At 48.7% G+C, this 17,730-nt stretch overlaps 1 protein-coding gene across 1 annotated transcript in view; it reads left to right on the top strand.

Annotated features, from left to right (window-relative positions):
* The window catches only part of PLXNC1 (plexin C1), a 143,045-nt gene that overhangs the window by 32,633 nt on the left and 92,682 nt on the right, over nt 1-17,730 (top strand). The window contains exon 4 of the mRNA XM_032346762.1: nt 276-376. Coding sequence (XP_032202653.1) covers nt 276-376 — 101 coding nt within the window. The remainder of the gene's footprint in view (nt 1-275; nt 377-17,730) is intronic.

Below are 17,730 nucleotides of genomic sequence, written 5' to 3'. Positions count from 1 at the left end.
TTACCTGAGTGAGCCCCTAAAAATTTCAGATTCCCAGGCTGGGTCCCAGACCTATGGGCAGGAGTCTGGGCACTGGGGTTAGCAGGGTATCTGGGGATCCACACTTGCAAAGCTTCCCCGGGGGCTTCTGAGGACCACTGCCCCACATCATCGCAGAGATATTTGGAGTTCAAGTCAATCAGTGTGCTCTTCCTGGCCCCTCAACAGATAAGGGGTTGTTGTTTTTCCAGCATTGCTTGTAATTCTGTCTGAACCGCGGGTGTCTTTATTTTTAGGTGAGGAGAATTCGTGTTGCCAACTGCAATAGACATCCATCCTGCACGGAGTGTTTAACGGCTGCAGACCCTCACTGCGGTTGGTGCCATTCGCTACAAAGGTATTCCCTGATTCTTTCTCACTAACTCACATGTTCGGGGAGGCAGGGGGAGTGTCAGGTGGCAGAACACTTGTTGCCCTACTTTGAGGATCCGTTCCGATGACCTGGGGGAACGGAGCCCTTCGCTGCTCACTGGAGTATCACGGTGGAATCCTAATTGTCCGCGATGTTCCCAGCTGTGCCAGGGCCACCAGACGGTTGGACTGGGACCGTTCAGGGCTGCCCGTGCCCAGGCGTGGGAGCGGGGGAGGCTGGGGTTGTCAGTGCTGCTTGTACTTTCTACAGAGTTCCCCAGGACTCCAGAGAGAGAGAGAGAGAGAGAGAGAGAGAGGCAAAAGGTTCCCCCCCCAGAGAAGATGAAAGAATAGGGAGGTTTGAAAATTTTCAGCTGAATCCCCATACTGTCACGCGTCCGGCTGGCTGGGTGGAAGCCTGGGGATTGATGGCGCTGTCCCCTGCGGTGCGGTACGGCTGGGGGTCTGGTGTACGGTCTCGGTCCCCGGGCAGAATGGGCCCGGCCTGGGCTTGAATTACGATGTTCGCGACCCATCCGGGCTCTGGGGCGACTTGTAGAGGCTTCCTCCTCGCCATGGCAGCTCCTAGCTTGGCTGGGACCGGGCTGGTTGGATTGGCTGTTGCCATGGCAACCCAGTACTCGGGCTCCCGCTACAGAAGCGAGGAGGAGAGAGCCTGAGCGGTAGCTCCGGCAGGGAGAGGGAAAAAAAAAAAAAAAGAAAAGAAAAAAAAAACCATAACAGTGTCTGTCAGTTCGGTGCTTTCAGTTTTTAAAGGTGAAAAAGGATAAGGAGGAGTGGAACAGGTGCAGAGAAGCTGAAGGCTGAACAAGAGGGCAGTTGGGGGAAAGAAAAGAAGACTGGGGAGAGAATGGGGGAGCCCCTGCGGAAGGAAGCCCAGGGCAGTGACGGGAGACGGGGAGAATATGGCCCAACCAAGAGGTTCAGGAAACAGGCGAAAAACGTGGGGCTGGGATTCATTAGGAGTTCGCCGAGGAAGTTGAAAGCTACGATGCACCCAGACGCATACTTGCCCTTGCCTTTCGCTGCGCTTCCTCACGGGGCTGTTTCCGTCAGAATCATTGGCAGACAAAAGGAGCAGGGCCGGGAAAATGCTCATGAATAACTGTAATTGGGTAGGAACGTTTTCTTCGCGTGGCTCGCCCAAGTCTAGGGTTTAAGGAAATTAACCACTCATCACAGCATGTCATCGCCACACACCCACTACGATGCACAACTGCCCTCTCCTTTCCCACCCGTTCCATTTAGGTCGGTTCCCTGTCTGTGTTTGCAGAGCTCCCTGCAGGGGTTCATTCGGTGGCAGCGCCGAGAATTCATTAGCCACACAGAGCTAGTGGCTACTATATTGGCAACCACAGGTCTGGAGTTCATGGACGAAGTGTACGGGCTGGTGAGATGACTTTGGGGTTTAGATGCATCTAGATGGGACGTGAAGAAGCCTGAAGACCAGTCACGGGAGGCCATGTCGACTGAGGGGAGGAGTAGTTGGGGAACTGAGCACGGAGGTGGCACCGCGATTGAGGGCAGAGAGAGGAAGAGGGGGAGGGAACAGCCAGAAAGGGAAGAGGAAAGGCCGAAGGAGGTGGTCTCCAGGTTGCCAAGGCCAGAAAGAAGGGAGCGGTCCACTGTGCCAGATGGTGCTGAGAGGCTGGGCAAGAGAAGAGAACTGATCCATTGGACCTAGCAGGTGATGACTGGTGACCGTGACCGGGGCCGTTGTGGCAAGTGGTGCTAATGCTGCAAGAGAAACATGAAAGAGCAGAGCAGAGATGACTCTTCAGAGGAGCTTTGCTGAGGAAAAGAGCAGAAAAATGGAGCAGACATTGGAGGAGAAAGTAAAATCCAGAGGGTCTTATTGTTTATAAGGTGTGTGAAAGCACACTATGCTTTGGGGCTATTGGGGAAGTTCCAGTGGAGAAGGAGAAACTGATGGTGCAAGAAAGGGAAAGGGCCCTTGCGCAGTTGTGTCTCAGAAGATGAAAGGAAAGGCGATCTCACGCACACACGCACGCGAGGGGAGGCAAGCCTCTGGAAGGAGGTGTGCGAGTCAGCCTTGGTCACGGGAGGAAAGGTGCAGAACATGGGTCCTGGGGCAGGTAGGTGGGGGAAGGGTAAGTGGCATCAGTTTATATTGCTTACATCATATTCAGTGACTTCGGAGCCATCAGAGTGAGGTGGGGGAGGAAGTACTGGAGGTTTGAAGAGAGAAGGGAGAGAAGGTGGGAAAGAGAGTTGGACAGGTAATGGAGATGGGAAATATAGTGTGATCCCTGGGCAGCAGGAGGGCCCTGTGGAGGCCAGTGGTCTTGCTTTTGGAATGAGAACACTCAGTGTGGTTTTGCTTTCGAAGGCTGTGTTCAGCTCTGCTGGTGTGGTCACAGAGTTGGGGAGAACTAGGTTGAGCAAGGTAGGGCTTTGCAGGAAATACACGGTGGGCGGGGGAGGGACCTGGGGACTGAAGGTGTATCCAAGGGAAGCATGATGGTATTGTCATGGATATTGGTACTTAAACTAGTACCAGGGGACCCTGGGCTCTCTGCTGGAAGCAACTCTAAGGAAGGCAGTGAGAGATGGGAACAGGGCATGGGATCTGTGCTTGGGAGGTTGTGGTTGGATTTAAGACTTGTTGGACCTGGGGAACTGGAACGAGGTAGTAGCTGGACTGTAGTAGGGATGTCATGTGTGCGGTGACACTATTGGTAATGACAAAGTCTAGGTTATGAAGTAAGATGGAAGACAAGATCGTTGGCAGGGAGGGGGTCAAGGAACTGAGGTAGCAGAGTGTTGGATGTACCATCTGTTTGGAAATTATAGTCGCCAAGACCAACTGTGGAAACAATGTTGGAGTGAGGAGCAAAATAGTCCAGAAAAGGAAGGAATTGGCAGGGCTGGGGGTGCACTGTAGATGGTTGCAACAAGGAGAACTTTGGGATGGTGTGGGCTGGTGGCATGACTGCCTGAGCTTCCAAGCTGGTGCACTTTGGCTTGGGGGACAGGCTTGGAAAGGGGGAGGAAAGAAGAAGCATCCAGAAAAGGCAGCGAGACACAAGCAGGACACTTACACATGAGTGAGAGGAAGCAGCCAGCCCCTGAGCTGGCTTTGAAGAAACTCTCCCCTGGGCAGAGGCTGGTTTCGTGAGCACAAGAAGGTAAGAGGAATGATCCAAGAAGAGGCTGAAGACACATCATTTATTGATGATGGGCCAGAAGTTCTAGCCTTCTATAAAGTATGACTCAGGCTTCCCCTGGTTCTCCTCTTGCTCCCTCACCCCTGTCCCAGTACTCTCCAAGAGGAAGGATAAGTTAAAATCTAAACCAGATCATGTCACTCCCCAGTTCAAAACCTGCTTTGGCTTTCTCTCCTAGAATCCAGTTTGACTGTCTGACTACAGGATGAGTACATTATCTGACTCTTCCGTGCCTCTCATGCCTGTCTCTCCTCTGTTCACTCCACCCCACCAGCTTTCCTTCTGACTTGGGAATATGCCAGGCTTGTTCCCTCTTCTGGTACTTTGCACTTGTTGTTTCCTCAGTCTAGAATATTCTTCCCCAGATCCTTCCACAGCTAATCACCCAGTCTGAAATGGCCTCACCTCATTCATAATCACCTCACTGTTTTATTTTCATCATGGCCCCATCATAAGAAGTGATCTTCTTTCTCTGCCTCTCTTATTAAAATGAAAGTTCCATGAACATAGGGTCCTTGTTTGTCTTGTTCACGACTATATTCCCAGAGTCTACAACAGTGTCTGACACAGAGTAGGTGCTCAAAAAATATACATTAAGTGAATGAAGTAGATTGAGTGATTGAGAAACTCTACCAGTGGCGGGTTGAGCTGTGTGTATTAAGTCATATAGAATTTTCTAGACTGATGGCCCTTCCCAGCCACATCGGATCACTTAAGTTTCAAAGTGGCTTGATTCTGGCCTAAGACAAAATAAAACTAAGCCTCAGATCTGTGACTCATATTGAGTTCCCAGTACCATTCAAAATTAGGAATTCTAAAGGGGGATCTTTTCTTATAACCGTAGAGCATCCCACTGTGTTTATTTTAAATGTCACAGATTTATTTAGAAAAATAATTTATTTTCCCTTTTGAGAAGGTTGAACTTTTTTGCATATGTGTCTAGAAAATGGATTTGTTGGGCACGGGGGGTGGGCAAGAAAACTATCTTAACTTCCTTTTGATCGCATGTTAAGAATAGGCATCTAGTATAAGCAGATAAAAAGCAATTAGATAAACAATGAGCTCTAAAAAGTCTAGAGTCTTCTTTATTGTTGGAACCTCAAATCCAACCTGTGCTGAATTTGCCTGTGTGGGTGGAAAGTGAATTTTTGCAGGCTGAATATCTTGGGTTTGGAAGCAGTTTCTCAGTTTCTCCCATATTGCAAAGCATAGCACATGTGTTCAGTTATGGATTTCCACAAAACTGGCAATCCTGAACCAATGAACGGGTGAGGTTCCAAAAGTTCATTTGCAAGTTTGTTTGGCACTCAGAACGCATTTTCCCATAGAAACAATGTCATAAATTAAGGACTCAGTCCCAAGCCAGCCCACGAAGTGCAATTTATTTAGCTTCAACAAATATTTATCAAGTATCTACCCAGAACGCAGTGTGGGAAATGAGACAACTAGGTGTTACTGAGAGAAATCAGATGCCATTCTTGGACCTAAGAATTCTCACGCCAGCTAGGGAGACAGACATGTCAATAACCCATATGTATTCATTCAGTCATACATCCAATTAACAAATATTTATTGAGCACCTGTGATGTGATGAGGCCTCTGCTGGGGGCTCGGGTTATAGTTCTTTTTTGCCTATGTAGAGCCTTCGGTCTCATGAAGAGTGTAGACAAGTGTATCAGTCAGGTTTCTGCTCCAGTGATACTGTGTTAACAAACTCTTAGGGCTTAGAAGACTTGTTTTTCTTGTTCATGGGTCCGCTCCAATGGGGGTAGGAATGTCTTCTGCCTCAAGGAGCAGGTTGAGAGGCAGATTCCGGTTGTGTTCGCACATCTCCCATCCTGCACATACCATTGTCCAGGCAGACAGCAGAAGTACCAGAGGCCATGCTAAGCTGGACAGCACGTTCAAAGCCCCTGCTCATGTGTTTGCTGGGGCTCCATTGGCCAACACAGCCCATAGCCAAGCCCAGCATCAGTGGGGTAGGAATATGGTCTGCCTACTCCCGTGGGAGATGATGCAAAGAAGGCAAAGTGTAGGAATGGGTCCTTCCAGTACAGGAGAGCCTGAAGAACCGGACACAGCAATCCAGTCTACCTCAACAAGGAAAAGAACTATCCATCCGCCAAGAAGTAAATAGTGTATATGATAAGGGTTCCCACAGAGGCAGGGGAGGATTCCAGGGGAGGATGTTCCATAAAGAACATCTAACCCATCTTCAAAGTGAGGCAAGTTTTGCTGCAGGAAGGAATGTCTAGGCTGAACCTGAGGCCCAAGCAGATTTCAGCCAGGTAAAGCCAAGCCAGGTGACCGGCTGAGGGAGCAGGTGCACCAAGGCCGGCGGCTGCAGGAGCTCCTGGTCTGGTGGTCAGTGTGCATGGAGCATACAGCCTTGGGGTGGGGGGCTGGAGGGGGAGCTGTTGAGAAAGTGGCATGGCTACAGGAGCCGTGGAGGACTGGTCCCATAAGCCGTGTAAAGAATTTCCATTTTATTGGAAGGACTTTGGGGAGCTATTGCAGAGCTTTGATTAGAAGAATGACCAGATCGGTTGTGTGTTTTAGAATAAACATTCTGGTGAAGATGGATTGCAGGGGACCTGCTGGTTGCTGGAGGACCTCTTAAAAGGTGACTGTAAACCAGCAAGAGATGGGGAACTGGTCAGAGGGTTGATAGTAGCGATGGGAAGATCTCAAGAGCTCAAGACTCAGGACTCCCGATTCAAGAGCTCTTTGGGGGATAGAATTGACAGAATTTGGCATTTAATTAGATTCCCCCTTGAGTTTGACACAGTCAGAATAGGGTTATAAAATGAAAAATAAAATATCAAGGTGGCCACTGGTTTTTTGGGAATATGTGTTCTTTCTCCCTGATCTAAGTCCTCATAAAGACAATAAGGAAGTGTCACCCAAGGGATAGATTCCTACCGTCCCACGCATTGGAGTAGGCATTAGATTGGAGCCCAAAGGATGAACCCGGAAGTCAGAGCGGGAGGACTTGGGAGTGATGTCAGAGCTGAGTGTCAGAGGGCGCTGTGGGGTGAGTTCCTGCTCTTTTCCCAGCAACACAGTGACCTTGGTGTTGAGATGGTGGAGGAAGGAGTGAACAGTGAGCAGGAATGTTTGGGAGGCACGGTAATGCTGGGGGTGACTTCCGCTCTGCCGGAGGGGAGTCCAGCCAAGGAGGAAGAGTACAGGGCCTGGAGTCAGCTTGCTTGGGATTGAACCCAGGTTTCTTTGTGACCTGCAGGTTTCTTATCTTCATGTGCCGATCTCTTCAATAAAGTAGGGTTAATAATACCTTAAAGGGGGACTGAGAAGATTAAATCAGATATGCACAAAAAGACCTGGACACACAATGCCAGAGTCCTAGTTAGGACTCAAGCAATGCTAGCTCTGGTGATGGTGGAAGCCCAGAGGAGGGAGCTGTGGCTTGTAACCAAGGCTGGGGCAGGCTTCACAGAGGAGGTGGCATTAAAATTAGGCCTTGACCAAAATTAGTACAGGAGACAATGGGTGTTGGCGAGGATGCAGAGAAAGGGGAACCCTCTTGCACTGTTGGTGGGAACGCAGGCTGGTGCAGTCACTCTGGAAAACAGTGTGGAGGTTCCTCAAAAAGCTAAAAATAGAACTACCCTATGATCCAGCAACTGCACTACTAAGTATTTACCCAAAGGACACGAAAATACAGATCCAAAGGAATGCATGCCCCCTGGTGTTTATAGCAGCGTTGTCAACAATAGCCAAACTCCGGAGAGAGCCCAAATGTCCCTCGACTGCTGAATGGATAAAGATGTGATAGACAGATAGACACACACACACACACACACACACACACACACACACACAGGAATATTACTCAGCCATCAAAAAGAATGAATTCTTGCCATTTGCAAAGACAAGGACAGAGCTAGAATGTATTTTGCTAAGCGAAATAAGTTCATCAGAGAAAGATGAATACCATCTGATTTCACTCCTACGTGGAATTTAAGAAACAAAATGGATGAACATTCATGAGGGAAATAAAAAGAGGGAAACAAATCATGAGAGACTCAATGATAGAGAACGAGCAGGGTTGACGGAGGGGGAAGGGGTGGAATGGATGGGGGATGGGTTTGAAGAAGGGCCGTCCTGACGAGAACTGGGTATTATGTGTAAATGATGAACCAGTGAACTCTACTCCTGAACCAACACTGAGCTGGATGTCAACTAACTAGATTGTAAATTTTTAAAAAAGATTAAACAAAAAATGAGGCCCTGAAGCCCAAGGGAACAGGGAACGGAAGGCATCTTAGAGGATCTGGGACAGGAAGCGGTCTTCTGAGGGAGTGACAGGCTGGATAGTAGCCCTAGAAGCCAGAGGGCATGGGGGGTTGGGGGGGACCAGGGTGTGAAGGGCCCTGAGTGTGGACTGCATATTAGGGGGTTCCGGAGACCCATGAAAGGGTTTTCAGCAGAGGACAGCATCATCTTTGTGTTTTAAAAAGATCATCCTGGGGCACCGGGGTGGCTCAGTGGGTTAAGCCTCTGCCTTCGGCTCAGGTCATGATCCCAGGGTCCTGGGATCGAGCCCCAAATCAGGCTCTCTGCTCAGCAGGGAGCCGGCTTCCTCCTCTCTCTGCCTGCCTCTCTGCCTACTTGTGATCTCTGTCTGTCCAATAAATAAATAAAATCTTTAAAAAAATAAAAAATAATAAAAAGATCATCCTGATGGCAGGGTCTAGCACTACCCCAAGCATCAGCTTCATCAGACTCCCCAGCCGCATACCTTCCAGGCTCCACTGTCCCGTGACATGTCTGTCTCATAACCAACGAGCTTATCTCCAGTCTCCTCCTGAGTCATCCACTTGGCCGCTCCTTCTCCAGCTTTCATGCACTTCCCACCAGTCCCAGCATGACCATGGGGCTCCGCTTGCTCTGGTCCCAGTCCCATAAGGGAATCAGGGCTGGTCCTCTTCAGAAAACGGGCTGTGCAGGAAAGGCCAGGCTTCTTTTCTGTCCTACCCTGTCGTGCCCTACTCTGCACAGGGACTGTGTAGGGTCAGGCTGCTAATCAGTAGGCACATTAACTAAAGGGTGTCTTAGTGCCTCTGGAGGATTCGTGTAAGCCTGACACTCGTCCATATTCTTCTACAGGTTTCTTCCATGTAGATACGTGGAAAACCTTTGAGCAGCCCCCACCAGCTGCTGCTGGTAGATCATTCCTTGACCTGGCATGACAACAGGGCTTTCTGGCTAGTCCCACAGTCAGCCTTCCTGAAGGACTGGGAGTACCAGAGGGGATTTTGAATACAAGAGAGAAAAACAGGGGGCACCTGGGTGGCTCAGTGGGTAAAACCTCTGCTTTCGGCTCAGGTCATAGTCCCAGGGTCCTAGGATCGAGCCCCGCATCGGGCTCTCTGCTCAGCAGGGAGCCTGCTTCCCTCTCTCTCTATCTGCCTCTCTGCCTACTTGTGATCTCTGTCTGTCAAATAAATAAATAAAATCTTTAAAAAAAAAAAAAAAAGAGAGAGAAAAACAGAAATGTGACTGCTAAATGAATTTGTCCCCAGTAGCCTGGAGTAACAAATAAACAAGCAAGAAAGAGTTATAGGATTGGCTTATGGCCCTATCCAGTTCCTTACACTGCTGTCCTGTTGGGTCTGCCTGCCCTCGCTCCTCCAAGAGACATTCTCTCCTCAAGCCTCCCCGGCCATTTTTTTGACTCTAAGGGCCATAAGCTGTGACTGCTCAAAAACTCAACCGAGGTAACCCTTGGGGCATGGCAACCCACAAGCACACTCTTGTGAGGTCGGCATTCCTGCGGCCGGGTCTGACCTCCTGGGCGGTGGACAGTGCGCGACAGAGATGCCCACTGAGGGCTTTCCGTAGAGGAGCCCCTAGGGTGTGCCCACAGACCCTTCAGGACAGTCGCAGTGTGCCTCCTCCGAGAAGCCTGCCCCGACTCCAGGCCCACTCTTCGTGGGTGGGTGGGGGGATGTGCTCACTCTACACCAGACACTGTGCCCTGCGCCCCATGCCCTATACACATAGTCCTCCCGCCGTCCTGTGAAGTCTGTACTAGGACCATCCCCACGTTAGGGAGGAGGAAACAGCCTCAGGTTGTATGTTCCTTTCCCACTACTGCGGTAACCAAGGATCACAACCTTAGTGACTTAGAACATCAGGCATTTATTGCCTTACAGTTCTGGAAGTCAGAAGGCTGCAGTGGGTTTCCCTGGGCTACCATCGAGGTGATGAAAGGGCGGTGTTTCCTCTGGAGGCCAGAGGGAGAATTCATGTCCTTGTCTTTTCTACCTTCTGGGAGAGACTGCCCACCTTAGCCCATGGCTGCTTCTGTGTCTTCCAAGTCGGCAACAGAGTCCCTCACATCTCTTGGGCTCTGAAATCTGTTTCCATTGTCATGTCCCCTTCTCGGACTCTGACCTTCCTGCCTCCGCTCGATCCCCCTGTGACTACTTTGGGTCCGCACTGATCCTCCAAGACAATTTCCCCATCTTGAGATCCTTAATCTGCAAAGTCCTTTTAGCTGTGCAGGGGAACATATGCCCAGGTCCCAGGGATGGAGACGTGGGTGTCTTTGAGGGTTTCATTGATGTCGGGTCGCACAGGTAGCAGAACCTAGCTCAATCTCCAGAGTCAGTGCCTTCACCTACCGCTGTAGGGAAAGGGAAGGGGAACAAGGAAGGGATATTGTCCCTGTGGCAGTAGAGGGAAGAGCTAGGTCTAAAAAGACCCTTGGTGGATGACTGGCTCTGCCTAACAAAAACGACAGGACTCAGAGCCTACCTGACTTGTAGAAAGCCTTCCACCTTCAAAGTGTGAGCATCCCTGCTTTCAGTTAGCAAGTATCTGTCAAGAACCTAATGTGTGGCCGCCGCTGTTCTAAGCACTAGGATTCTACCACAGGGAACGGCACAGCCGTAAGTCTTTGCCCTCGTGGAGGTCCTTCTGACGGGGTGTTGCCTTCCTAAGGCTGCCCTAGCCTAGGACCACAATGTAAGGGCTTACAACACCACAGATGCATTCCCTCACCTAGAAATCCAAAATTGAGGGCTCAAGGAGGGAGAGCTCCCTCTCCTTTCCCAGCCGTAGGGGGTTCCTGGTGTTTCCTGGCTCTCTCATGACACGGGCTTTTCCTCTTTGTGTCTCCAGACCTCCCCCCACTTTCTCTTTTCCAGGCGCCGGTCACTGGGTACCTTGAATCCAGGAGGCTCTCCTCCTGGAATCCTTGCATTACATCTTCACAGACCCTCGTTCCAAATCAGGTCACTTTCTGAGGTTCTGGGTGGACGTGAATGTTGAGGGAACGTGGTTCAACTCACCACACGAGGGAAGAGGGACCGTGTGAGCATGAAGAAAGAGAGAGCACGTCAGATGGTGATCAGTGTTCTGAAGAAAAATACAGCCGAGGACAGGGGTAGGGGGCTCCTGGCTGGAGGCACCAGAGGTTGCTGTTGGAACCCGAGTGGTCCCCGAAGGCCTCACTGGAAGGACGTGTCTGAGCCAAGACTTGAGCTGGAGATGTCCCCCTTCATGGGTACGGCCACTGCCAGCCAAGTGGCCAAGAAGAGAGTTTCAGACAGGTGGTTCTCATTCTGTGTTTGCTCCCCCTCTCCTCCTGATCCGGGGTGTGTCCTTGTGCTTGCAGCCTGGACAGTGACCCTCCTTGATGGTCCAGTGCCATGCGAATGGCAGCGATCATGGTAATCATGGGATCTGGCGGCGACCTCTCCTTCTTGGGTGAGGACCCCAGTGTGCCGACTAATTGTGTAGAAGCAAGTAGGACAACTGTCTGTAGGGTGGAAACAGTGGGGAGTAAAGAGGAGTATGATTCTGGACCTCAGGGCAGTCCTGAACTACCCTGGCCGAGGCCCAACCCATGCATCAGGGTTAGCAAGAATGCTGAAAGGGATTGGGGGGCCTTCTCACAGTGGAGGGGGGGTCCCAGGTGAACCCAGATCCCCTGGATTCTTCCTGATCACCTCCGCTGTCAGGAGCTGTGAACAAATCCTACTCCTTTCAAAGCAGAAGGTGGAGAGAGGATGAAATCATCGAGGGGCACAGCCCTTGGTACCCTGAGAGCTGGCAGAGGTCGACCAGGGAGGAGGCTCACTTTACTCAGAAGCCAGTTTTATTTGGAAGTGCTGGCCGCCGAGGTCCAAAGAAACTGCTTACCCACACCATCTCTTTAATTGATGTTCTCTGACTTGGAACAAGGACCATTAGGAACGCCCCTTTTAGTAAATACATGTTTTAATGGAATAGATTTTTTTTTTTTTTGAAATGACCTTATCTCAGGCAGCAGGCACTTTCATAAGTATGTATTGATTGGCTTTTAAAAATTCCTCAAATGTTTTCACTTGTCTCTGTGACCTAGAAGATGTCCTGTTCCCAGCACCTTCTCCAGCTTCAAACACAATGTTCCCATCTTCTTTGGAAGCCTTCCAGGCGGCCTTTCATGGTTTTGCTTTTGTAATGTTTTGTAAAGCTGAGGTGCTTATGTTTGGCTGTATAGAGAGGGGACCGTTTCTGATAGGCCCGATGAGGCCTTCACTATTTGTCCCAGGAAGAGGGGCCACCTGCGTTCCCAGCGGGGAAATGGAGGTCCAGAGTGGCAAAGGCATGTGGGGGCAGAGCAGCTTTGAGCCCAGATCTTCTTGACTCAAAAGGCACCATTTTCCCATGTTTATTACCACGTTATGTATTTTTAAAAACCCTCCCTTAAATTCTTCAGCTCGTGGTTTGTGTTTGGAAGTTAAAAAAAAAAAAAAAAAAAAGCCAGCTTCAGTAAACTCATCACCCACAAAAGAACCACATGGGGTGCAGGCTACAGATCCCTTTTGTGTGAGGGTTTCAGTCTGCAAATGTGTCTTATGTGTGCTAAATAGCTCTGAGTTTTAAGACAAAGGCTGGTTTTCCACCAGGCCAGTTAACAGGCCAGCCCAGTGAACAAAAATCAATGAAACAACTTACGCTGGTATCATGGAGACATAGTCAAGAATTTTAGTCACTTTAAAATTGAATTCTTAATTCAGTGCGGCTAACGCTTGTTGCATTCGGGCTGTGGGTCAGGCTCTGAACGAGGCCCTTGGGGAAAAGCGACGAATGAGGCTCTGCCCCGGAGAAGCTCACAGGTTAGGGCGGAAAGCGTCCACCAAGCCAATACTGTCCGTACACCGTGGAAAGGGCTCCTAGGCGGTGCTTGAGGCTGGGGAGACCCCAGAGAGCCCTTTCGTCTTGGGAGGAAGGCACATTGTGATTGAGAATCCTCCAAGAAGCCTTGAACTGGGGCTGCCTCCTTATGGAGGAAAGGTACGCTGCATGTTGACCCGGCACATGTGAGTGATGCCGGAGGGCTGTCCGGAGAGCCCCACTGCCCCGATCCCTGCCTCGTCATTACCATTTTGTGTTTGCGTAGCTTAATGTCATCCAAATGCTTGCGTGAAGTCTGTTTCACTTGCCCGAGTAATAAGTATCACAACAATGACTACTATATACTGAGGCAGTATTGTAAGCCTCAATTAAATAGATGCACATTTTGCTAACAATCCCATGAGGTAGAAACCATTAATATCTGCATTTCTGCAGGTGGACAGCCCGAGACACAGAGGGGGCACATGACTTGCCACGACACTGGTGTGTAACTGGCAGAAGCATTATCTCCTTTGTGTGCTAGCCAGTCTGTCCTTTAGTCAATTCCTCGCAGAGAACAGAGTTCCAAGCTTTAAGTGGAACATGCTGTTCCTTCTCCCTGGAATGCTGTTCCTGTTATTCTTGATGTGACTTGATGGTTTTCATCCTAGACCTCTGAATTAAAATGTCACCTTTCCTGGCCAATCTGAAGTAATTCCTCTGTGCCATGTTCTTGGTTTCTGCAGAAGACCTACCTTAATTTAAAATTATTTTAAATTACTGTTTATTTTCTCGCTGGAATGTAAACTCATTAGTAGGGGGATTCTAATGGGTTGATACATTAATGTGTCCACAGTGCCAACTATGGTCTTTGGTGTCTGGTGGGTGCTCAGTAAACATTTGTGGTGCAAATGCCAAATACAGCACTAGGTCCTGGGGGGGCCAAGGTGAATGAGGTGGGTCTTTCCCTTGGGGGACCTGCTGTCTAGTGGGAGAGACAGGCAATCAGCAGTGAATGCGATGTGCTGTATACACCTGGAGCACATGTAAGGGGCCACAGGAACACAGCAGAGAGAGCTACTGCTTTGCCCGGAGCTTGGGCAGACATCATGGAGGAAGTGACTTTGAACTCGCCTTGAACAAGGAACACCATTTCACCAAGTATACTGCAGGCTCAAGGGCATTCTGGGGCCTGTGGGAGCAGCATATGCTAGGGACAGCCAGGCGTGTTTGCACTGCACATGTTAATCAAATAGACAGACTCATCAATCCACAGTTGCCTAGGGATGAGTTTGGAGAAGAAGGCAGGAGCTAGATATTAGTGCCAGGGTAGAGACATGACCGTGGAAATGTGTGTTCTAGGCTCCTGGTCATAAAAGACCCATAGGAAGAGGAGTTTGATGCTGGCAAAAGAGTGCCATTGAAGGTTATTTTAAGTAGGAAGTGCTATGATCAGCTCTGTGCTTGAGAATGACCTAGATGTCTGTCTGGAGGCTGATTGGAGGCACTAGAGTTGGCAAGGTAGGAGCCCAGCTACAAGGTGATGGATGAGGGTAGAATATAGGAGATAACATAGAGGAATGCTTAGAATTAATAGGTCATTACCGCTGAATCCGAGAGTTGAGAAAAAAAGCCAAGGAAGACCCAAATTTTCTAATTTGATCCACTGTTTGAATTACTGTTCATTGACCAAGTTCAGGCAATATTTCCCAGTATGCATGATGAGAACTTCTAAAAAAGTTGGAAGATGTTGCATCATTCATTCCTGTCTTGGAAAGTTACAAAGCACCCCAGTATAGCCAAGGCTCTGAGAAGTCCTGCAGCAGAGAGATTAGTTTAATTTTATTTGCCCAGTGTCTCCCAAACCTCTTAACAACAGGACCCTACTTTAGATACCTCCAGAACAACCCAAAGAACACTGGTTTTCTGAGAAGTGACTAAAACCTATATTTTCCTATGTGGCCCGTGCTCGAGGAGGACCTGTTGACTTTTATCTTGGCATTTATGATGCCATTATCCTGGGAAGTTCTTGGAAACTTTGAGGAATTTGGCACAGGAGTAAAGACTGCTGAGGTTCACACCGGGCCACCTGACCACTCTGCCTTACAGTTTCCTCATCCTTGCGGGGGAGCCGATAATAATAATGTCTACTTCCTGAGGTGGTTGTAAGGATCAGTGAGTTGCTTTCTGGGAAGCCTCAGGAGCAGTGCCTAGCCTGCAGGAAGAGCTCAGTAAGTGTTAGCTTCTGTGCGAGGCTATAGAGGCGTATAAATGAGACCGCAGATGTAGGAAATGGCACTGCTTGGTTTTCATGTCTCAGGCACTCGGCTTGCTAACCCCATGACCTTGGGAAAGCAATATGGTGCCTTCTGCACCTCAGTTGCCCCCATCTGTAAAGCAGGGCCAATGATCGTTCTTACTTCATAGGTTTGTTATGAAGACTAAATGAATCACATTACATGAAAGGTGGCCCTAGCATGTGAGATGGTTTCATTTTTTTTTTTTTTAAAAAGGTCTTCTAAATTGCTTCTGGAATTAGCATAATTTGATCATGCAGATTACCTTTTGGCTCCAGTGATGGAGGTCCAATTTTTCAGATTCCCCAGCACTTATTTGGATCTGGTGTTTTGGTATTCCCCTTTCCTGACTATGGGGGCCTGGATTCAGCATGTAGTTTGCCCCGGGGGGCCATCCTATTCTCTTCTATTTGGTCGAGTTTGGTTTCTTTGTCTCTTGGACTGATGATGTCAATAAGAGCCCCCATATTTTGGGGACCATCTAGCTCTTCCTCTGTGCCTTTCCTAAAAATGCAGGCATCTGCTTGAAATCCCTTAGCAGAAGACCTTGGGATGCTCTTGGAGCCAAACCTTACCCCCGGTATGGACACAGCCTCCTGCTCCCTGAGAGAGAGAGGCTGGATTGTTTTCTTGTTAAAAGTTTTCTGATATGATATCAGTATAGAATCTTTGGAATAGGTCACACCAACGCCACATTCAAGCCAATTACCTGGTATTTAGTTATGGGACTGTCTGCTTTTGGCAAACAATTAGATTAGGGGATGCTGCTGAAAGTCCAGCGGCAGGAAGTAGAAGTTACATTTCTGAGTTCAGAGTTTCCATTTCAGGGTTCTATTGCAGAGTGAGCTTTTTGAGGATGGAGGCAGGGAAGATGCCTCCTCCCCCACCATGCCCATTCGGGCACCTATGGGTTCTGAGTGGGAAGTTTGAGGTCCACCTGATTCCCCTGGGGGCTCCTAGAGGAAGGACAGGGTCCTAGGCTGTCTCCAGAAGAAGGGCCATGACACTGTGCTGTGGATTTTGACATTCGGAGTGAATGTCCGGGACCCAGCAGAGACTCAGGTGTGGTAGATCCTTGGGGACAGTCCTCCAGGGGTTTCCATGTATTTTTGCCAATGTTGTTATTAGCAGCTTACATTTTCTGTCAGCAAGAGTGAGTGTGATAATGTTGAAGTCGTGCAAGTTATGGGATAGTTTATGTGTTGATGTGGGATTTTTTTTTCTTTTTTTGATTGGAAGGAGGCCGAAGTCCTAGGAAAGGGATCGCCCTAGGGAGGGGCGGCTGGCAAGGTGTCTAGTTGGCACCATCCAAGCCCTGGAGCCCTCTCTGAACTGAGGCCAGGATACTGTACCCTGCGGGGCACAAGAAAAAATTCCCTATTAAATTCTGTCAGGATTTGGGGCAATTTTTGCACGGTAATAAGCTTTGGGTTGCTCTTTGGGCTTCTCAAAAGGGAAGTGTTAACTCAAAGATTGTAAACGATGAAGTGTTCTGGCATGCTGCTGACCTAGTTGGATAGTCATAACTCCGAGAGTAGGTGAGAAAAGGCCTCCATGGTCCCAGGGTGTCAAATACTAATGACAGAGGAGCTCACTTACATGCCCAAATTCACTTTTATCCTAGTTTTTCAGGGCTCTGATATCTGTCACTTAACTTTTAAAACTCATATTTACAAACACTATGGTAAGTAATTTCAGGGACACCTGAATTGTGGGTCTGAAGCTTTTTGCTTATTGTAGTATTGATTATACTGCTTCATTTGGTGACTAGAGAAAAGTAGCCTTCTGTTTATTTTTATATTATTTTACAAGTTTTTACCAGCAGTTGTGTATGTGACATTTACCTTGGTAGCTGAGATGTTGTGCTAAGGACCAATAGCCTCTCACTGAATGAGAAAAAAGAGAGAGAGATTTTCTGGCCTGATAGAGTCAGATTCCAAGGTTCCCCAGGCATTTTATCTGCCTGGGAACTTCAGGTTTTTTTTTTTCTTTTTTTCAGAAGTGGGTCTCCCTGTTCTTTATGTTGGCATGAAGACGATTAATAATTTAAATCCTACCCATTAAAAAACCAGAAATAATGTATAAATATAATAGTGTAGTAATAAATTTAAAAGTCGATCCAGCTGGGCAGTGTTCCCAGACTACCAGCTGAGCAAAAATACAAATCCGTAAGGTAGGAGAAAACTGTTATTCGATGCAAATGGCCGCAGTCACATTGTTTCCTACTACTCTTTATTGCAAATGTACAGCCTTGAAGTTACATTATGGATAAATAGGTTTTGTGGGCTAAACCGGGGACCTAATCACTGTTTATAACATTATTTCTGTGGGGAGAAAGATGTAGTCCATATTACAGACAGGTGGGTAACAAGCAAAATGGGGGGGGCACAATAGGTTTGTAAATTGGGGGACTCCTGGGATTTTAACCTGTAGATGGATGTTTTGTGTTCAGGGCTAGGGATAGATGAAAATCAGAGGCCTCTCAGAATCCCCCCATCCCCCTCAAGTCCTTGCTGTCCTTTCAACCTCCAGACTCTGCCTGACTTTCTCTAATGTCAGTCCCCGGGGTGCTCATCCTGGCGTAGCCCCACCCTCCCCCACCCCTGTTGGGGCCCCAGGAAGCCAGCAGGCACCCTGAATGCCTTTACCCTTTCACACCTTATTAAGTGGGTAGTTAAGGTTCATAGGAGGCCACGCAGATGGGT

This window comes from Mustela erminea, chromosome 6 (genome assembly GCF_009829155.1).
Source record: "Mustela erminea isolate mMusErm1 chromosome 6, mMusErm1.Pri, whole genome shotgun sequence".
NCBI classification, from domain to species: domain Eukaryota; kingdom Metazoa; phylum Chordata; class Mammalia; order Carnivora; family Mustelidae; genus Mustela; species Mustela erminea.
The sequence above is the reverse complement of the archived record's forward strand: the minus strand, read 5'-3'. Positions and strand labels throughout refer to the sequence as shown.